The sequence below is a fragment of the Schistocerca nitens genome, chromosome 1 (assembly GCF_023898315.1).
Source record: "Schistocerca nitens isolate TAMUIC-IGC-003100 chromosome 1, iqSchNite1.1, whole genome shotgun sequence".
NCBI lineage: Eukaryota > Metazoa > Arthropoda > Insecta > Orthoptera > Acrididae > Schistocerca > Schistocerca nitens.
In genome coordinates this window covers 561,002,902-561,025,832 of record NC_064614.1, presented here as the reverse complement: position 1 = coordinate 561,025,832, position 22,931 = coordinate 561,002,902, and the positions used below count along the sequence as shown (strand labels likewise).

General features: G+C 43.8%; 1 protein-coding gene across 2 annotated transcripts in view; it reads left to right on the top strand.

The window, feature by feature from the left end:
- The first annotated feature begins 5,374 nt into the window (after positions 1–5,374).
- The window catches only part of LOC126254637 (dosage compensation regulator), a 184,831-nt gene continuing 167,274 nt past the window's right edge, over positions 5,375–22,931 (top strand). Inside the window, exons 1-2 of one of the 2 annotated variants that reach the window (XM_049955329.1) lie at positions 5,424–5,476; positions 5,562–5,727. In XM_049955329.1, coding sequence (XP_049811286.1) covers positions 5,671–5,727 — 57 coding nt within the window. In that variant the 5' untranslated portion in view covers positions 5,424–5,476; positions 5,562–5,670. Of the gene's footprint in view, positions 5,477–5,561; positions 5,728–22,931 lie in introns of both variants that reach the window. The other variant, XM_049955330.1, reaches the window with a different exon arrangement.

Below are 22,931 nucleotides of genomic sequence, written 5' to 3'. Positions count from 1 at the left end.
CGAATATACGCAGGCCAAAAACCAATAATTTATGGAAATGGATTGGGAGTGATTGTGCTTTCACAACAGATTGAAAAATAATATTCTGCCAACTATGTGAAAAGAGGTAAGTTCAATTTTGTTTTTTTCTTTTTCTATAATTTTTCCAAGAAATTAAAACAATTATTAAGTTCGTTTGTAAATTTTTGTGCACGTTTTCTATGTACAAAGGAGAAGGAACAAAAAAAACCTTTAGGACTTACTTTGGGCGTTCTTGCAAATTAAAAAAAAGAAATGTTGAATGTTGTGAGAGGAACGAAGTTCCAATTTTCAGAAACTTATTTGCAGTCTTAATTCACTTTTTTGAGAGACTATCTTGCAGGTACACACTGTTCTCTTACATTTTTGTGCTTATTGATGTTTATTCACTTCTCCAACACTTTACGTTGGAAAATTTTTTAACTGGATGAGCATAAAAAGAACAAAGTAACCAAGACACGGTTAAGAACTTCACAGCAACCATTGATCTCCTCATTTTCGAAGCATATGGACGACAAAAAATGAGTTCAATGGAGATCTTTGCAAGGCTTTAATAAAAGCAAACATCCCCTTGAATAAGCTGGAGGTCAATACACACGAAAAGATATTCCTCATGAGTCAACGCTCAGAATGAACTATGTGGACACATTGTATGAAAAGGTAAGGTTTTCGGTAATTTTTATGAATGTAGGTATGTGAAAGTCAATGGATATAATTTGGTATATACATGGGCCAAAATAATAGTCGTTTAATTTAAAAAAACTCGAAAAATAAATTTAAATTATGTCTGAGTGTTTATTTTGGTAAAATTAACACTGTTACTTGAATGTAAAAAAACTAAGTTTAAAGTGAGTGAAGTTTTTCAAGAAAGGAAAAGACAAATGAAGAAATGACTTAAGACGGAGCACGTCATAGTTGGAACACTCTCTGCTGACGAGGCTGCACGAGGACACCCTCGTACTGTGCAAAGAAGTGGAATGAACGACACACGCCACAACTGCATGCACAGTTCAGGAAGCAGTGTGTAAGTTACGCCAATATTGAATAGTTTCAAATAATAGTTTTTCACATCATATCTCGAGCCAGTAATTAGTTTTTCACGTCATGTCACAAGCCAATAATAAAATAACAAAAATTTTGTAAAATCTTTTGATTTTCTTTCAAGGTGCGCTCTGGAGAAGTGAAGATCAGAAACGTGGGGAGAACAAGGATTTGGCCATTGTGACAGATTGTATTGTATTGTATTGTATGGTAACCGAGGACCTAGAAACAACGGAGAGGCTTCGACCCCACCGCAGCCGCAGTGGTCCACAACCCCATGACGACTACCACAGTCCAATTCACCCCTCCTCCACCCCACACCGAACCCAGGTTTATTGTGTGGTTTGGCCACCAGTGGACCCCCCAGGGAACGTCTCACACCAGAAGAGTGTAATCCCCATGTTTGTGTGGTAGAGTAATGGTGGTGTATGCGTACATGGAGAACTTGTTTGTGCAGCAATTGCTGACATAGTGTAACTGAGGCGGAATAAGGGGAATTAGCCCGCATTTGCCGAGGTAGATGGAAAACTGCCTAAAAACCATCCACAGACTGGCCGGTTCACCAGACCTCAACACAAATCCGCCAGGCGGATTCGTGGACCACGTGCTCCTTCCTGCCCGGAAAGCCGTGCGTTAGACCACACAGCCAACAGGGCGGGCTATTGTGACAGATAGTGCTATATATGTGCTGAAGGCTGCGGAGTGTCTCTGGGTGTTTGGCCCTAAAATTATTCACCTCATGTGTCTGGCTTATGGCATCTATCGAGTCGCTGAAGAGTTCTGAGCCACATTGCAAGAGGTCAACAGCCTTATATCTTCGGCAAAGAAGGTTTTCATCAAGGCACCAAGTCGAGTGATAGTCTTCAAGACTTCTCACCTGACTGTCATCTGCCACCTGAACCAGTCTTGACAAGGTGGGGAACATGGATTTCAGCTGCAAACTATTATGCAGAAAACCACAGAAAAGTTGAAGAGGTGTGGATGTGTCTGTAGTTCTGGTTAAATTGAATAAGCAAAGAAAACAAACAACACAGAATTCCATTATTAAGCTTATTTCTCTGTACAGCAGTTTTCAGCTTGAAACCAACATTCACTAGATTACTACTTTCTTGTTCCAGTTCCTAAAGGGCTTTGAAGATAGCGTAAATTTAGCCATACAAAAAGCCAAGGATGCTCTGAAGAATTCCAGCCTATTTTTCATCCGAGCGCACTTGGGTGGCCTTCCAGACCTAATTGAGAAATGTGAGACTAGTAACATGGAAGGCAGTGGCTCTTGTCGAAGGAATCAGGACACAGAGGAAGAGTTGGCCAGGTCTCATTGCTGAGAGATTTAGAAGAAAATTGGACGCAGTTCTTCATAGAAATCCTGGTTGGCCTACCATTCGGAAGATCGCTCAGTTACTGGAAGGAGAGAAACACACTGAAAATCTAAATGATTTCACATCGTCTGATGCTGCTGCTCTTAAATTTCTATCTGTAGTGTCATGTGATGTTGACCGATCATTTTCAAGATTGAAAATATTATTATCTGACCCCAGAAAAAAATTCATGTAGAGAATATGGAAAAATGTCAGTAGGTCAAACAGATTCTAGTTTTTAGAGTTTACCAAACTGATCGTGGAAGTACATATGTTATACTTAATTTTATTTATTGATATATAGCCATTATTGAAAGTATATGATGGTTATTCGTTAATTTTCTCAAGTAAGATGCTTATTTTAAAGAATTTATCTAAGAGAAATTCATAATTAAAGAACTTTATCTGCATATTGAAAGACATATACTGGTAGTAAGAGCATATTTTAACGGCATATTTCGCGGAGTTTTGGCGCATATTTCGTGGGTGTTGAGCGCATATCGATCCGAACACTACTTATAATAATGCAAATTTACTGTAGCAGATAATCATTAGCAATATATCTAATGCTTATCTGAACGTCAGCTGTTCTGTCTCATGAAACGATATGACACTCTCTTTCCTCCTCACTATCACAATGGGTCTTCTGCATTTTATTTTGGAGGTGTTGGCCATTTTTCAGTTTCACCTTTGATATCTACACTCCTGGAAATGGAAAAAAGAACACATTGACACCGGTGTGTCAGACCCACCATACTTGCTCCGGACACTGCGAGAGGGCTGTACAAGCAATGATCACATGCACGGCACAGCGGACACACCAGGAACCGCGGTGTTGGCCGTCGAATGGCGCTAGCTGCGCAGCATTTGTGCACCGTCGCCGTCAGTGGCAGCCAGTTTGCCGTGGCATACGGAGCTCCATCGCAGTCTTTAACACTGGTAGCATGCCGCGACAGCGTGGACGTGAACCGTATGTGCAGTTGACGGACTTTGAGCGAGGGCGTATAGTGGGCATGCGGGAGGCCGGGTGGACGTACCGCCGAATTGCTCAACACGTGGGGCGTGAGGTCTCCACAGTACATCGATGTTGTCGCCAGTGGTCGGCGGAAGGTGCACGTGCCCGTCGACCTGGGACCGGACCGCAGCGACGCACGGATGCACGCCAAGACCGTAGGATCCTACGCAGTGCCGTAGGGGACCGCACCGCCACTTCCCAGCAAATTAGGGACACTGTTGCTCCTGGGGTATCGGCGAGGACCATTCGCAACCGTCTCCATGAAGCTGGGCCACGGTCCCGCACACCGTTAGGCCGTCTTCCGCTCACGCCCCAACATCGTGCAGCCCGCCTCCAGTGGTGTCGCGACAGGCGTGAATGGAGGGACGAATGGAGACTTGTCGTCTTCAGCGATGAGAGTCGCTTCTGCCTTGGTGCCAATGATGGTCGTATGCGTGTTTGGCGCCGTGCAGGTGAGCGCCACAATCAGGACTGCATACGACCGAGGCACACAGGGCCAACACCCGGCATCATGGTGTGGGGAGCGATCTCCTACACTGGCCGTACACCACTGGTGATCGTCGAGGGGACACTGAATAGTGCACGGTACATCCAAACCGTCATCGAACCCATCGTTCTACCATTCCTAGACCGGCAAGGGAACTTGCTGTTCCAACAGGACAATGCACGTCCGCATGTATCCTGTGCCACCCAACGTGCTCTAGAAGGTGTAAGTCAACTACCCTGGCCAGCAAGATCTCCGGATCTGTCCCCCATTGAGCATGTTTGGGACTGGATGAAGCGTCGCTCACGCGGTCTGCACGTCCAGCACGAACGCTGGTCCAACTGAGGCGCCAGGTGGAAATGGCATGGCAAGCCGTTCCACAGGACTACATCCAGCATCTCTACGATCGTCTCCATGGGAGAATAGCAGCCTGCATTACTGCGAAAGGTGGATATACACTGTACTAGTGCCGACATTGTGCATGCTCTGTTGCCTGTGTCTATGTGCCTGTGGTTCTGTCAGTGTGATCATGTGATGTATCTGACCCCAGGAATGTGTCAATAAAGTTTCCCCTTCCTGGGACAATGAATTCACGGTGTTCTTATTTCAATTTCCAGGAGTGTATGTCCAATAACGTTGATGATAACAGCGACAACAAATTTTTTCTAATGTCTATGTTTTGTATTTACAGTCACTTTAAAATTTTGTTTTTACCAGAGTGTGATTCATACCCATGATCAAAAATCTGAATTTCGAATGCCATGCTAAATCTGTGGTAGCTAATTTGGATTTGTCATTCGATCACTGTTAATAGAAAGGTGTATTGTACCTTGTGTCTGTTCTTGTGGGAAATTCATTTTGCTGTTAAATTTTATTAAAGTAGATTCCGAATGACATAAACTTACAGTAAGGAAAACGATATATTCGTCTTATTATTTCATTTCGTTCCGAAGACCTTCCTACGAAATTTTGTGTTAAATCTCATAACTTTCGGCATTTGACTTATTTATTATGTTTTACATTATGATTCAATGTGAGAGTACGACCTATGTTCAGTTCTGGAGATCTACGTTGATAAAGGTCAACAAAAACTGGCGTTACAAGGCGGGAAGCCGAATCTCGTTATTCCACTTTGCGACTGTTGTTTCAGCTTCTATTCGTAGCTTCATGTGCCGTTATATTTATCAAGTTGCCGTGTTTACATGCCTCCAGAAATAAACAAGTTATGAGTGTACAGAAAATTAAAATTTTACTTAATCGTCGTATGTTCTTCGTAAATACAAAGTTACGGTAGAGAAGTCGGGGTTACTGCGTTCGTATTATCGTTATTGTGCTGTAAGACTTTTGAACAAACAATTACTTTAACACTTGCACTACGAAATAAAAATAGGCGTTAAAGGTTTTTTCCTTGCTGTTTATCCTTAATTTCCACCAGTGATCTAGGTAGAGAACATTGGTGACGCATGCGTGTCATCTTTGTTTATGACCTCTTTGAAGTGTGGTGATGATTGCTGTAGCGTTTTTGCTTGTTAGGTACTGCGGCTTAAGATTGTGATTTGTGTAAGTATTATGTAATTGATATAAACAAATACATCTTTGTGATGGAAGCGGTATAATTATCATCTTATTAAGTTTATTATTTCAGCTTCTACCATATAAGTCGACAGGTTGTATTGTGAATAGCAGGATCTGCGGATCCGGTCTCCTGTACATTGCTTGATTATTGTTAAGTTACAGGTAAAAATAAACTGTAAATGAGTACATCAGAAGTAAGCAGCAATGAGGGTGCGCCCCAGAAACTTACATCTAAGGTAATTATGTCAGCATTGAGTGGAAGGAAAACAATTTGATGCTAGCCGCTTTCGTGGATTACTGTAGAGGCATTGGCATGACTAACCGAACAATAGCTTATTTTTTTCTGCCAGAAATTGTATTTCCTTATGCTGTAAAGATTGTCAATATTAGGTGCCGTTTTTTTTAACTATCAGACATTGTAAAAGGGAAGTCTTCCGCGTTGAAATTTAGAGATTTTTTTTACACTTTCGATTCCAATGTTTTACTGTGTGCCAAGCATTACATTTAAAATAATCAGCCAATTTGTTGTGTTTTTATTGGAATGGGTATATTGGTGGCGGGTACTACTTACAGGTTTTACCCGTTGGTCTAGTTCCAATTTGTACATAGGGCGAGGAAAAATGACTGTATATGCCTAAATCTCACGTCATCCTCCAGAAACTAGTATAGTGTATATCGGACAGACGGTAATTTGTGCATAATTTCACCTGTTCTCCAAATTTTACGAAAATGCCACATTCTTCCCAAAGATTTTATCTATCCGTCCTTTCACACTTTCGTATGATTTATATTATCTTGGTTTGTTTTCAGAACCATACTTAGTCATCTGCTATCATGCATGGTGGTTTAAGAATCCAAACACTGTAGTATTCTAGAATTGGTAGCACATGTGTCCAATGTGTAATTTAGCACTGATGCACTGCACTTTTCTAGAATATTCCCAATAAATTGAAGTCCTTGATTCATCTTCCACACTAACAATTTTACTCTTTCATACTATTCCATTTTTACTCTTTAATCTTATTCCGTGTAGTGTAGCATTGCATATATGAATCATGTCAAAATTTCGAAAAGTTAACTATTTCCAGTCTCATAATCGTGTAGGCCTATAATTGTCTTCCTAGATGAATAGTGGTTCATCAGATTAACGGCCTTCACCTTGTTTTTTGAAAATAAAATTATTTCTCACAAACATTTTCTATATAGACGATGTGTGTACTTGGAACATTTGCCGGAAGGTGTAATCTCAGATGTGGGCGTGTGTCTGCCAGCAACTATAGAATGCACTGAGTGGAACTGGATGCTTATTGTAGCTCTTGTTTGTATGAATCACGCTTGCCTCCTAGTTTCTGACACGATCTTAAATTCCTTTTTACCTATATTGGCAATAACTGTTATTAACAGATATTTGTTTAATAGACAGCTACCACAGCAGCAAACAATAAGACGTAAGCTTGGCCATGCCTTTTTGTGTTCAGTGAATTGTCATATCTCTCTGCTACCTCAAAAGCTGGTTACCATAGCCAGTTGCAGGCAACAGTAATGTAACAATGTGATTAGTTGTGATTGTGTTGTTTCTCTGTATGGTGTGTGTGTGTGTGTGTGTGTGTGTGTGTGTGTGTGTGTGTGTGTGTGTGTGTGTGTGTTTTGTACGAGGTAAAGCCTGAAGCTAGTTGCATAAATGTGCAACAGATTAATTTTGCTAGAACCTTCCTGGCAAGCAAACTTCATACTGCGCAGTGACAGGAAGCACGTGAATTTATACAGAACTGAAATCACAACTGTTACTGCTGCAACTGTATTGTGCTTACTGGTCAAGGCGAATATCAAACGTCGCCCACTTCCATGTTTGACTGCCAATTACTTTCTTTTAAGCAAGGGATAGAAAGATGGTTGAATGGGTGGTGGTAGCTAACGTCATATGGTTCACTGTTTATGGCATCACACTGTATCGAATATAGTCCTGTGGTTTGGAGATAAGTACATTGTAAAGAGGTTCAAATGATCTTGCGATTATATCGGATGCAATTTCTCAAAATGTGTAATTTTGAAGATCAGAGAAAGATTTGCCCTGTTACTCTTGGAAAAGAATGTATATTCTTGCAGATTGATATGATGTTGCGTTCTGTTACTGAAGGTAAATATGTTAAAGTAGGGGTAAACTGAATTGTTGTGATACAACCCATTGACTTTCACCAGTGATGTCATAGTTTACTTATGGATATTAATGTCTTTATTCCCGAGCTGTAGATGATAAATCGTTCATCTTCTGTGGTATAGCGTCATCATTGAAAATGTAAAAAATGAATGTGTTTTTAAAAGATAGGGCTAGGTGTTGTGTACAATTTTTGTTGCTTGTATTAAATCATTTGTTTGTTCCAATTCATTCGGTACTTATTTTCATTCTTAACGAGATTGAAATATTTTGGAAGAATTGTTTTTCATTCTGGACAATTTTTACTTTTGTGTTTTTGTTTGACAGTATGGGTTTATCCATTCCTATGAATATGGAAGACTTTAGAAGCATGGTTTGTCAACTGCACTATGGAATACAAATTTTACAGTTGTCACTTTTTTTCGCTGTCCCTAGCACTGCTATTGCTGAGATCTTTCAGTCGATACTAGTACTATTGGAGGCGAAAAGACCAACATACGAAAAGTTTGTATCCCATACTTCAGTCAACCTATATAGGTTGACAGAAGAATATGATACTAATGCTAGCAAAGATGAAAAAAGCGACATACGTAACATTGGCATCCTGTATCTTAGTTGAACTAAGAAGATAGTATCCTGTTCTTCATTTGACCTATACAGGTTAACTGAAGTACGAGACACAAATCTTACGTATGTCGCTACTTTCACCTTTGCTAGCAAGATGTAGGTCAACTGAAGTATGGGATACAAATTTTTCTTGCGTCGAATTTTTCACCTTCACTAAGACTAGTATCCTATTCTTCAGTTGATCCAAGTAGGTCAACAAATTTAAAATGTTTAAATTTAAATGTTTAAATACAAATTTAAATGTTGTAGGTTTTTATTTGCTGTCACTAGTACTACTATAATAATTTTCAGTTGATTCTATTAGTATCGAAGGTGAAAAAAAAAAAATTGTGATATACAAACTTTATGTATGTATGCCACACCCCCTCCCCCCCGCCGCCGCCTCCATTTAGTTCAACTGAGGTACAGGATGTCAGTGTTATGTACTTCAATTTTTTTTTCTTCGCTAACATTAGTATCCTATTCTTCAGTTGACCTATATAGGTCAACTGAAGTATGGGAGACAGATTTTACATATGTCCGTATTTTTGCCTTTTGTTAGTGCTAGTATCAACTGAAGAATATGGTGGTAGTAGTAGTAGAGGCCAAAAAAGCAACACCTGTAAAATTTGTATCCCATACTTCAGTTGACCTGGATAGGTCAAATGAAGAACAGGATACTAGCGCTTGCGAAGGCGAAAAAGTTGACATACGTTAAATTTGTATCCCGTGCTGCAGTTAACCTATAAACATCAGCTGAAGTATGGGATACAACTCATATGTGTCAACTAAGGCACACCATGCTAACATTACTTCTGTCCCTATTTTTTCTGTCTTATGTGCATTAATATCTCATTCTTAAATTGAGCTGTGTAGCTCAACTGAAGTATAGGATACTAGGACTCAAAGAAGCGATATATTTAGTGTTTAAAATATGAATGTACTTGATATGTTTCTACCATCTGATTTCTCTGTCCTGCGTTCTTTTGTTTCTCAGCATTCATCTTTGCTGTTAAATCTGTACAATACATCATCTGTGGTAACTTCTGACATCATTGGTAAAAGCCGATGGACTTTATCCAATTCTTCCGTAATCCGCAAAGTAGGATAGCAGTCGGAAAAGAAAGCAGGCTGAAACCAGAACTGAATAGCAGGTCTCATTCTTGCATTTCTTGGGACATGTGTAAGATCCTGGTTGGATTGTGGCTTCCTTGTTGATGGATCCACATGAGCCTCATACCTCAAGATGCTAGAAGCTGTATGTCATGAGAGTATCAGGTTGTGACATGTGGCCCACAGACTGGCCCAGTTTTGAATCTGTGAGCAGCAGTTGTGTAATCTCCACTCCAAATGTAGTGATACCTCCTCGTGGCAAGACAGGCCTCATAGATACTAGCATTACTTTAGTCATTGGAATCAGTTTGTCAATTGTTTAGGCTTTGAGCAGTTAAGGAATGGATCACATGTCACCAAGCCATTCAGGATCCGTACTAAAGAATATCTTGTGGATCGGGATTTATCAGACCTCAGGGTAAGGAGCCTGGGGTCGACAGAAGTGTCCGATCCCACGTGTCGGCTTTGACCCATGACGTAAGGGTGTTGTGGTGTGTGACGTCATGACGGCACGGAGTTTGGTTTGTGAGTGTGGCGTGTTTGTAGATGTCATCGTTTTGTGGTTTGTTGTGCCCTCTGGTGGTATGTTCAGGGCTTTCGTTTGTGTGGTGTAATGGGCTCAGTTTGCTCTTGGCTCATTATCCAGAACTGTTCGAGTGTTGGCTGTGTTTGTAGTGGAATTCGTTTCAGTGAGTTAACGATTTTGTGGTTTTGTGTGAAGGTTAATGTAGTGTTGTTCGCTGTACGTCGTGTGGTAATTTTAGTCAAATTAATTGGTTGTTGTTTTTGTTCAGGAATGGATATGACGGATAAAATTAATAGTGCATGTCTGAGGGATATGATGGGGAACAGTGCTTTGGAACTGAAAGTTTTTGCAGCTGTTTGATTTAATTGCCGAGGTCATGAAGTGCTCTATTTGTGGTCAAGAAATGAAGTTGGCTAAAGTTTCAGCATCTCGGACCAGGGGACGGTTATATGTGGCGCTGTCGAAAGGGTGACATTTGGCGTTCCATACAGCGTGTTTCCTGGTTTGAGAAGTCTAGGTTGGGCATGCGTGAGATTGTACTGGCGAATTATTTTTGTTATAGATGCTCACACAGTTTTTTCGCACATGAGACTCGTGTGAGTGAGAGGAGTGCGTTTGATTGGTTTTCTTTTTGCCGTGAAGTGTGTTCAGAGTTCATTAAGTACAGGGGTAAGCAGGGGGAGCATGGGGTTGTTGTGGACGAGTCGCATATTGGGAAAAGGAAGTATGGGAGGGGTAAGTCTGTGGTTGGTGTCTGCGGGGGGGCTGCTGTTCCGTGGGGTGGGTGTTCTGAATGTGTTTTTAGGGTTGTGGGAAGGAGGTCTAATGTGGAATTAGTGGAGTTCATTGAGGAGTACATAGAACCGGGGTCCACAGTAGTTTCAGATGCATTTTCTTCATATAGGGGGTTGGGTGAGAGGGGATTCAATCATTTAGTCATTAACCATAGCTTAGAGTTCAAAAATTATGAGATGGGGGCTTGCACAAATACAATAGAGGGGATGTGGGGGGCTGTTAAGTCAGTTCTTGGGAGGGGGAAGAGGCGCTCTTCCAACCTTCAGTCTCATTTAGATGGGTTCTGTTGGCGGAAGAGTGCCCCTGAGGGCTATTGTGTGTGTGTGTGTGTGTGTGTGTGTGTGTGTGTGGGGCTTCCCTTTTTTTTTTTTTAAAAAAAAGAAGGGCTGTTATGAAAATGTTTAGGCCGAAAGTGGTTGGTTGGGGTGGTTTGGGTAGGTGGGTGGGTGGTTTATTTCGAGTTAGTGTGTTTGTGGGAGGGGGGGGGGAGTGTGTTGGTTTGTGTTTTAGTTGTGAAGGATCTATTTTGTTGAAGTTTTTGTTGAGTTGTGTGTGATTGAGATTTTTTTTGTGTTGCATTTGGTTTTTGTTTGTGTGTTTTTTATTTTGGGGTGAGGGGGGAGGTTGGGTTGGTTGGGCAGGGGTTGAAGTGTGGGTGGGTCGGGTCTTTCTTTTGGTTGAGTATTTTTTTTGTTGTGTGTGTGTGTGTGTGTGTGTGTGTGTGTGTGTGTGTGTGTGTTCTAGGGAAGTGTTTTATCGAAATGTGTGGCTGTGAATGTTGGTATTGGTATCAGGAGATGTTTTTGAGCAACATAGGTTAAGGGAAGTGTTTGATCCTAATTTATGGGATCAGGAGCTGCTGTTGACCTATATAGGTCAGGGGAAATGTTCAATCCCAATTTATGGGATTGAGCTGTGTAGGTAAAGGGAAGTTTTGTGATGTCGGTTTTTTCGTCTTTTTGCGTGCTTTGGTATGGGGGTGGGTGTCAAAATTTGTTTGTATTTAGTTTGTCCCCACCCAAAAAAAAACCGTTAGTGTCATTAGGCTTTTTGTGGAACGTGTGTGTGTGTGTTTTTCTATGTATTTTCGTCCTCATAATGTGTACGTAACGTCTTTACATCCGCCATATTGGAATCGTGGTTTATGGTCGTTTCCGCCATATTTGTGATGTCATGGGTCAAAGCAGACGGGCGGGATCGGACCCTTCCGTATTTCCGTAGCCTGGGATGGAAAAAACTCTCATCTTCTTGTCTTCAGAGACCAGAAGTGATTTTTAAACTTGAAAGGGTGCAAGAAATTTTGTACTCCGGAATACATTTTTAAGCTACTTTTCTTCAATTGTAAGAGATTATCAAAAGTTAGTTACATGTACGGATGGGTCTAAGCAGGCGAATAGACTCATTTAGTCAGCTGTTTTCTCTGGTAGTGTTTTTCAAGAGTTTCCTCCCAGAACAGTAACACATGAGGAATTGTCACAGTGCAGATGAGGAGTCGTTACAATAGAAAGTTTCTCACCTTCTCTTAATTTTTGGGTACCCTGCAGTTTGTATTAAGATATACTCAGTAGAAAAAATTCAAACTCTCCAACTTGTCTAATGGCAGGTGCAAAACAAAGGCAAGGAGGTGGTCCTCTTCAGGGAACTGTGACTATCAGAATGTGAGGAATTGATGTAGCTAACAAAGCAGACAAGGAAGTGTGTAGTTAAGGTGTTTGTGATTCAGTGTCAACTGCTGGGACGCTGCCATCTCATTTTCTGAGAGAAGGATCATGCGTAGGGGTAAGAAACGTGGTTGGAGGTGGTAAACCACTAACTGCAGTCAGTCCAATTGACCGCGTGGATATGGTGAATTTAAGCCAGCCACACCAATGGATGTGATGCTTACCAGGTTGATTGTAGGACACTGTCCTTTGATAGTAGGGTGATTCACCAATGTGTGGAATACACTTCCTGTATAACATATTTTGACTGTTTCATATGCTGGCGCAACAGCAACCCTCAGCTTGCCTGGAGATCTGTCTACCATACTAAACAACAACAGAATAGTGTAAGAAATAATTCAAAATTTTGTGATGTGTTGAGTGTTCTGTTTAATGTGCAGAACAGAGGATGTACAAGAACCACGAGTAGGGGGCTAGGCCTCTGTTTTTTTTATTAAGTGGACAGCTATCTACATGTAACAAGTTGTTATAGCAGTTTTATGCCATTGATTTTTGTTCCAGTAAGTAGCATCTCATGTCAGATCAGTGCAGTTTTCTTCAGCAACAAAGACACTAGTGAGTGGAGACACTAATTAACTTCTGTGAAAAAGTGAGCTGAATATTTTCATTGTTACAAGGACATACATTTGAAATGTTTGGTGGTTACACGACGAGCTAACTGACAAATTGGTTTGATCAGTGATGAACCTCACATTCATGTCGACATAGCGTGGCATTGTGAAGGAAACAGCTTACATGTGCTTGTGGGGAATCGCAACAACAATTTGGCTTGCGAAAACAGCCACTGTTAAACTACAAGATCTGTCTGTTGATATCTGTAAGGACACTGACCATGCTCTAGAGCTGTCATCAGGTGAATAGTAACAAAATATTGAATTCATATTGGAATATACAGTGTGTCAGTGACTGTTGACACTGTACTATTGTGACATAGGTGAAATAAAGACGAACAAATTGATACATAATACTTGTGCTCTATCAAGCCAGGGAGACTGTCAAAAATTGGCCCACTAAAGCCACGGTTATGTTTAGATTGAATTGTAAATGTAATTAGTTTTTGTGTAATATTTACAAACATTATGTTTTCTTTCATTATACTCAGTGAACCTGTAGATGAATAATGTTAATGAAATAGCCAAAAAATCTGGTGGTGTAAGATAGCAAGAGGATATTGAAAATCTCACATGGCAAGTGTGCACTGTAGCTTAGGTGGCTTTTGCAGGTCAATGTGAGATTTGTTTCTCAACTCAATAGGTAGCAGGTAGTCATCATCATCAGTTTTCTGCTATATTAGCAGGTCCTTTGCCTCTCCATTCTCTGTGATCCATTGCTTCCTTCTTAAGGCTGCTGTATGTTGTACCGTCCATCACGTCATCCTGTCCCCCCTGCGGGTCCGGGGATTAGAATAGGCCCGAGGTATTCCTGCCTGTCGTAAGAGGCGACTAAAAGGAGTCCATCCCCCTCACGGGGGTAGTCAGCGCCTGCGTCCGGAGACGGACGGTTTCACGACCTATAATCGTGGTCTTTTTGGTTTTTCACTTCTCGTTTCTTCCCTCCTTTTGTTGGTTCCTTTCTTTGCTCTTCTCCACTTCACTGTCTTCCTTACTCTTTCCCTTGACTCCTCCTTGCCTTCTCATTGCCTTTTTCTCCTTGCCTTCTCATTGCCTTCTTCTCCTTGCCTTCTCCTTGCCTCCTTCTCCTTGCTTTCTCATTGCCTTCTTCTCCTTGCCTTCTCTGGTCTCCGCCTCGGCGTTTGAGACAGTCTGTCCTCTTTCTCCCTCTCTCTTCTTTTTCCTCTTCTTCCTTCCTCCCTGTGCGTGTCTGAAGGCCGACCCACGCGTTCGCACGCGTAGCCGGTGACGGGGTAACGCGTAAGTCCCCGCCCTGGGTAGACATGTAAGGCACGCGCGTACCCCCTGGTAAAGGCCAGGCCCGGGGAGGGGTGATTGCCTGAGCTGATACCTTCTGACCATGCCGATTGGTCCCTCCGTCTGTTTCTCGGGAGGTGTGACCTGAGGTGTAAACATTCACCTAAGGCGGGAGTGCCCTCTGAGAGGGTCCCCACAAGGAAGGAGCGCGCCATCGGAGACGCTGGCAATCATGGGGGATTCCTCCGCAATGGATTCTACTCCATCGCTTTCGACTTCGACCCACAAACGGAAACGTGACCAGCCAACAGTGACAAAAATACTACCGCCTGCCCCACAGTTCCTCGTAGTTTCTCGATCTGAGGACGGAAAGGATTTTTCCTCTGTCAACCCTTTCGTTATCCAGAAGGGCGTAGATGCCATAGCCGGATCTGTCAAATCTTGTACCAGGTTGCGTAACGGTACCTTATTACTAGAAACTGAGAGTGCCTTTCAGGCACAAAAACTGCTTCGGGCCACACTCTTGTACACGTTCCCTGTCCGGGTGGAGGCCCACCGAACTTTGAATTCGTCTCGTGGTGTAGTCTATAGTAGCTCTCTCGACGGATTGACTGACGAGGAGCTTCAATCTTTCCTCGCTGAGCAGGGCGTGACGGCTGTCCATCGGGTCATGAAAAAGGTCAACAATGACCTTGTACCGACCCGGACACTTTTCTTAACCTTCGATAGTGTTAAGCTGCCATCGCGCATCAAGGCGGGCTACGAGGTTATTTCTGTTCGCCCCTATGTCCCGACACCTACGCGCTGCTACCAGTGTCAGCGTTTCAATCACACTCGCCAGTCTTGTTCCAATGCGGCTAAATGTGTCACTTGTGGCAGGGATGCCCATGAGGGTGACTGTCCACCTCCGTCTCCTCGTTGTGTGAACTGTCAGGGTGACCATGCCGCATCCTCCCGCGACTGTCCTGTCTATAAGGAAGAACGCTGTATTCAGGAAATTAGAGTCAAAGAGAAAGTGTCCACCTCGGCTGCTCGCAAGCTATTGGCTAGTAGGAAGCCCACGCTGCTCCCAGCGGGGAAATACAGCACTGTCCTCGCCTCTCCTCGGACTACCCGGGAGGTAGCAACCCAGACATGCGATCTGACCTTCAGCACCACGGTCGTCCGTTCGGCCAGTGCTAAGATCGCGCGGTCGACGTCTCCTCTTCGTCCCATCACCCCACAGACACCAGCCCCTTCATCAGCTTCTGCTAAGACGAAGACCCAGAAGTCAGATGCACGGGCCTTCAAGAAGGAACCGTCCCGTGCAGACTTCCTACGTACCTCGACCTCTCAGCCTTCGTCCGGTACTTCCACCAAACGACCATCCAAGAAGGCTAATAGGAAGCACAGTTCTCCTTCTCCGCCACGGCGCATTTCTTCTCCTGCGCCACCCAGTGGTTGCCGCCCCAGGCCGTCATCCCTTTCGCCTGGCCGCACCGCTGGTAGCCGAACATCTGGCCGTTCACCGGCGGAGGAAGCTCCCCCTCCCGGCCATCTTCCCAAGATGGCCGATGAACCTATAGAACCAATGGACGATGACTGTCCGCCTACTGATAGCGGCGGCAGTGCTCGCTCGAAGCCAGGCCCTCAGCGGCCTTCGAGGTGACCCCTTCTCTCATCTTCCTTTTCTTCCGATGGCACTTATTAACTGGAATATTCGCAGCGTTCGCTCCAACCGAGAGGACTTGAAGTTGCTGCTCCGCTCGCATCGTCCGCTCGTCGTAGCCCTCCAGGAAACGAAGCTACGCCCATGCGATCAAATTGCCTTGGCACACTACACCTCTGTGCGTTTTGACCTACCCCCTGTGGTAGGTATCCCAGCTCATGGAGGGGTTATGTTGCTGGTCCGGGATGATATTTACTACGATCCCATCACGTTGTACACCGGCCTGCAGGCAGTTGCCATCCGCATTACTCTCCCCACTTTTACGTTTTCCTTTTGTACCGTTTACGCTCCATCGTCATCTGCCGTTACCAGGGCAGACATGACGCAACTTGTTGCTCAGCTACCTGCACCATTTTTGTTAACTGGAGACTTCAATGCCCACCATCCTCTTTGGGGCTCTCCAGCATCCTGCCCGAGGGGCTCCTTGTTAGCAGACCTTTTCAACCAGCTCAATCTTGTCTGCCTCAATACTGGCGCCCCTACTTTTCTTTCTGACACATCTCATACCTATTCCCATTTAGACCTCTCTATATGTACTCCCCAACTTGCACGCCGGTTTGAGTGGTATGCCCTTGCTGATACATATTCGAGCGACCACTTCCCGTGTATTATCCATCTCCTGCAGCATACTCCCTCTCCGTGCTCCTCTCGTTGGACCATCTCCAAGGCAGACTGGGGGCTCTTCTCTTCCAGGGCGACCTTTCAGGATCAAACCTTCACAAGCTGCGATCGTCAGGTCGCACACCTCACGGAAGTCATTCTCGCTGCTGCTGAATATTCCATCCCTCACCCTACCTCTTCTCCACGTCGCGTACCGGTCCCCTGGTGGACCGCAGCATGTAGGGACGCTATACGTGCTCGTCGACGTGCTTTACGCACCTTTCAACGCCACCCTACAGTGGCGAATTGTATTAATTATAAACGATTACGTGCTCAGTGTCGTCGTATTATTAAAGAAAGCAAGAAAGCCAGATGGGCTGCTTTCACCAGCACCTTCAACAGTTCTACTCCTTCTTCTGTTGTCTGGGGTAGCCTGCGCCGGCTATCTGGCACTAAGGTCCACTCCCCAATTTCTGGCTTGAAGGTCGCGAATGAAGTCCTTGTGGCCCCTGAGGCTGTCTCCAATGCCTTCGGCCGCTTTTTCGCCGAGGTTTCGAGCTCCGCTCATTACCACCCTGCCTTCCTCCCCCGCAAACAGGCCGAGGAGGCTAGGCCACGTGACTTCCGCTCCTCGAATTGTGAAAGTTATAATGCCCCATTCACCATGCGGGAACTCGAAACCGCACTTGGCCGATCACGGTCCTCCGCTCCAGGGCCTGATTCTATTCATATTCAGATGCTGAAGAACCTTTCTCCTGCAGGTAAAGGTTTTCTTCTTCGTACATACAATCGCATCTGGATTGAGGGACATGTTCCCGCATGCTGGCGCGAGTCTATTGTTGTCCCGATTCCTAAGCCGGGGAAGGACAAGCACTTGCCTTCCAGTTATCGACCTATCTCGCTTACCAGCTGTGTCTGTAAAGTGATGGAGCGCATGGTTAACTCTCGATTGGTTTGGCTGCTCGAGTCTCGCCGCCTACTTACCAATGTACAATGTGGATTTCGAAGGCGCCGCTCTGCTGTCGACCATCTGGTTACCTTGTCGACCTTCATCATGAATAACTTCTTGCGGAAGCGCCCGACCGCGGCTGTGTTCTTTGATTTGGAGAAGGCTTACGACACCTGTTGGAGGGCGGGCATTCTCCGCACCATGCATACGTGGGGCTTTCGCGGTCGCCTCCCTCTTTTTATTCGTTCCTTTTTAATGGATCGACAGTTTCGGATACGTGTGGGTTCTGTCCTGTCAGACACCTTTCGCCAGGAGAATGGGGTGCCACAGGGCTCAGTTTTGAGCGTCGCTCTCTTCGCCATCGCGATCAATCCAATAATGGATTGCCTCCCAGCTGATGTATCAGGCTCCCTTTTCGTGGACGATTTCACCATCTATTGCAGCGCGCAGTGTCCACGTGTCTTGGAGCGCTGTCTTCAGCGTTCTCTTGACCGTCTTTACTCCTGGAGTGTCGCCAATGGCTTCCGTTTTTCTGCCGAGAAGACGGTCTGTATTAACTTCTGGCGCTACAAAGAGTTTCTCCCACCGTCCTTACGACTCGGTCCCGTTGCTCTCCCACTCGTGGAGACAATCAAATTTTTAGGCCTTACCTTTGACAGGAAACTTAGCTGGTCTCCACATGTGTCATATTTGGCCGCCCGTTGTACCCGTTCTTTAAATGTCCTCCGTGTTCTCAGTGGTATGTCGTGGGGAGCGGATCGAACCGTCCTACTTCGTCTATATCGGTCGATCGTCCGCTCCAAGCTGGATTATGGGAGCTTCGTATACTCCTCTGCACGGCCATCCATCTTACGCCGCCTCAACTCCATACAACATCGGGGTTTACGACTTGCGATCGGAGCATTTTATACCAGTCCCGTAGAGAGTCTTCATGCTGACGCTGGCGAATTGCCACTCACCTACCGGCGCGATATACTGCTTTGTCGGTATGCATGTCGGCTACTGTCAATGCCCGACCATCCTTCTTATCGTTCCTTTTTTGACGACTCTCTTGACCTTCAATACGGGTTGTATGTCTCTGCCTTGCTACCCCCTGGAGTTCGCTTTCGTCGCCTCCTTCAACACCTTCATTTTTCACTCCCTGCAACCTTTCGAGTGGGCGAGAGCCGCACGCCACCTTGGCTCCAGGCTCAGGTCCGCGTTCACCTCGACCTCAGCTCGCTCCCAAAAGAGGTCACCCCCGGTTCGGTCTACCACTCCCGTTTTTTGGAACTTGGTTCGAAGTTCAACAACATGACTTTCATTTATACAGATGGCTCTAAGACCAATGACGGGGTCGGGTGTTCCTTTATTGTCGGGGCACAAAGTTTCCAATACCGGCTCCATGGCCATTGTTCGGTCTTCACAGCTGAGCTCTTTGCCCTCTACCAGGCTGTTCTGTACATCTGCCGCCACAGACATTCTGCTTATGTCATCTGCTCAGATTCCCTGAGCGCCATCCAGAGCCTCAGTGATCCGTACCCGGTTCACCCTTTCGTACACCGGATCCAACGCTCTCTTCAGCAGCTGGTGGACGTCGGTACGCCGGTTAGCTTTATGTGGGTTCCTGGCCATGTCGGTATCCCTGGGAACGAAGCTGCAGATGCCGCGGCCAAGGCTGCGGTCCTCCAGCCTCGGACAGCTTCTTGTTGTGTCCCTTCGTCCGATTTTAGCAGGGTCATTTGTCGGCGCGTTGTGTCGCTGTGGCATGCCGATTGGGCTGCACTTACCGACAACAAGCTTCGGGCCTTAAAACCTCTTCCCGTGGCTTGGACGTCCTCCTCACGCCCTTCTCGGCGGGAGGAGGTCGTTTTAGCAAGGTTAAGAATTGGACACTGCCGGTTCAGCCATCGCCATCTGCTGACGGCTGCGCCGGCGCCGTTCTGCCCATGTGGGCACTTGCTGACAGTTCGTCACATTTTAATGTCCTGTCCCGATCTTAAAACACTGCGCCTCGATCTTAACCTGCCTACTACTTTAGACGCCATTTTAGCGGATGACCCACGAGCAGCTGCTCGTGTTCTTTGTTTTATCAATTTGACAAACCTCGCTAAGGACATTTGATGATGTTTTTTAATCCTATGCCTGTCAGTCTGTCTTTTATTGTGTTTTCCCTTTTAGTTGTTGTTGTCAACTTGTGCCTCGCGGTGCATTCTTAGAGTAGTCAGGGCGCTAATGACCATTGAAGTTGTGCGCCCGAAAACCACAAAAAAAAAAAAAAAAAAAAAAAAAAAAAAAAAAACGTCATCCTGTATCTGAAATCTCTTCATTTACTCGCTTCCTTTTCCCTTTTACATAACCTTCTAAAACTCTTTTTATCAGTCCGTCGTTCTTTCTTAATATATGCGCAATCCAAATTCTTTTTCTCCTTTTTATTACATCTAGTAACTGTCTCTTCTCTCCCACTCTTCTCAGTACTTCTTCATTTTTTACTCTGTCCATCCAACTTATTCTTTCCATCCTCCACCATGTCCGCATCTCAGAAGTGCCCTGTATCAAATTGTTAACCTCAATTTATGCTACACCACGGTTTTTCATTGTAGATAAGTTATCTCTTACGTGCTGTATATCACTAGATACTATACAGGGTGGAGGAAACCACCTCGTAATATGGGCAAAGCAGGGAAGGGGATGTCAAAATATGCAAAATTTTCTTATGTCACAGAAATGAACTGTTACGGAGCTACTTCCATAAAACGACAGCCAATTTGCGATGAGTACTCAGAGGTGTGTGCATTTGAATCAAGTTGCTTAGGCTAATATCTATTGTGCTAAAGAGCATACTTGAAGATAATGGTTTCAGCTGAACAGTCAAGAGTAGGCAAATTTTAAATTCTCTGCACAGTTGGGTACATTAGACACAAATTTCTGCGGTGTTTACCAGTTGAAGCTATAAACACTGTAATGCCATTAATTTATCTCTATACAGGTTGTTTCCATAAGAGTATGCAAAAATTTAACAGGATGTAGAGGATGCTCCATTGAACAATTTGAGGCTGGGGACCAAGGGTTGGAGCAGCCAGCTTAAAGAGATAATAGGAATAAAATCACTTTACTGTGTACTTTTTTATTTATGTTAGTTACAGTTAACTGCAAATAACATCATTGACGCAATGAATGTACTGTTTGTGCTGTATCTTTCAAAATGTGCTGAAACTGATGGCCATCAACCTCAATGCAAGCATGACATTGCCAAACAAGATTCTGATTTACCCTGACAAATATCCCTGGTGTGCTTCATATCATATCACATGGAGCTGCCATACCAGCAATTAATTCCATATCCACTGGTTTATCATACACAAGTGACTTAAGATGTTCCCACAGGAAATAAAGGGGATTGAGGTCAGATGACCTTGCATGCCATGGAATAGGATCTCCCCTTCCAATCTAGTGACTAGGAGCTACAGCATTGAGATGGTTGCGGACATCCTCATTGAAGTGAGGGAGTGCACAGTCATGTTGTATCAACATCCTCTCGCAAACAGACAAGGGTGCATTCTCCAACTCAGATACAGCTCTCTGCACAAACTTCAAGTACAGGTGGCCATTTAGATGGTCAGGTAGAAGATAATGGCTCCGTGAGATTGTTGCCTACAAGGCCGGGCCAGATATTCACAGCAAAGCATGCTTGATGTTGTGACAAAAGTGAGAGGGTTTTCCTTATCCACCACATGGATATTCCTGCTATTAGAAATACCGTCACTATCAAATGAAGCCTTGTTGTTGGGTCCGCTGCAACATGTTCCAGCACCACCTCTTCAAAATCGAGTGTGCGAGTGGACCACATATGGCCAGGTCCATTGTTTCTTCTTTCCAATGAACCAGTCTCCCGCATTTATCAATAGAGAGAAATAAAAACTTGTGACAGATGATGCCTAAAAGGAAATCATTACCTGTGCACTCTCTTTCAGCAGCGAGAGCAGTCTTTCAGCAGTGAGTGTTGCGATGTGCTTCTCCATACACAAGGTGCATGTCATTGGGTTCTATGAACTGCGTCAGCATTGCTCCATCACATTGTACTCTACGTCTTTGAATAGCACTGAGTAATAACTGGGTCTGTCGTTGATTTGTAGCATGCTCTGTCATGGATGTAAACACGATACAACAGACCACTTTATGGACAAGTAAAGTAAACAAAACGTGCATCATGACTTCCTAGTAATCAAGTCGTCGTCCTTCTTTCTTGCGGGAAATAAAGAATGTACATGTAAATAAGCAGCACATGATGTGTTAACTTGTACGCATGTTTGTTGTAAATAAGCTGGAAAACAGTAATGCTAGACAAAACAGTAGACAAATTTACTTCCGTATCTCCTTAAGCCGGCTTTTCCAACGCCAGATTCCCCACCTCAGATTCCAGTGGCTCATTCTCTATGTCCTCTTACATTTTTATATGCTCTTGCAGAAATACACTGTATATAAAGGGCAATGTCCTGGACTGACTGACTCACTCACTCACTCACTCACTCACTGTTGCCAAGCTTGAACCACTAAGGGTAGAGACTTGAAATATGGAGAAGGTCTGGATTTTATACTGCAGACATTGTTAAAGAAGGGAAAAAAACCATTGCTATTAAGGCGATTTTGAAGCTAGACCTACAGAAATTGGTGTTTGGTTTCTTGGTAAGAAAAAAAGAAATACACATTTCAGCATTTTTGGAAGGTTAAACCCATGGGGATGAAATAGTGGAGAAACCTTTTTTTCTTTTTGGAATATATCATTATTAAAGAACTATTAAAGTATTTTTAAAGCTACATCTATGAACATTGGTTTTTACTGCTTGGTTACAAATTTAAAAAAAAAAGTGTTTTTGGGAACTGAAACCTGAAGGGGGTGAAATTTTTATGAAAATATGTTATTGTGAAAGCATTATAAAATCCAAATCTATGAACATTTAAATTTGGCTTCTCAGGTTGAAATTAAAAAAAGTGTTTCACTGTTTTTTGGAAATTTAACCCTTGTGGGGGTGAAGCTGGAGTTGAAAGTTTTTATGGAAATATTTCATTGTGATTGCATTTTTGAAGCTAAATCTGTGAACATTTGTATTTGGCTACTCTGTTAGAAATAAAATGTACACTTACTGTATTTGGAAAGGGGTGAAATAGGGTGTGAAACGTCTTATGAAAATATTTCATTGTGAAAGCATTTTCAAAGCTAAATCTTTGAAAATTGGTGTTTGGCTTCTCGGTTAGAGATGGAAAAAAAACTACTTCTCAGTTAGATATAAAGAAATATTTGTTACGAGAAGAAAGTTGCTGTGGAAATATCTCCACAAGAATGCAGAAGGCATGATTAACAAAAAGTTTGTACTCTAGCTACCAGAATGGTGTTTGCTCAGAAGTATATTCTGGAAAAG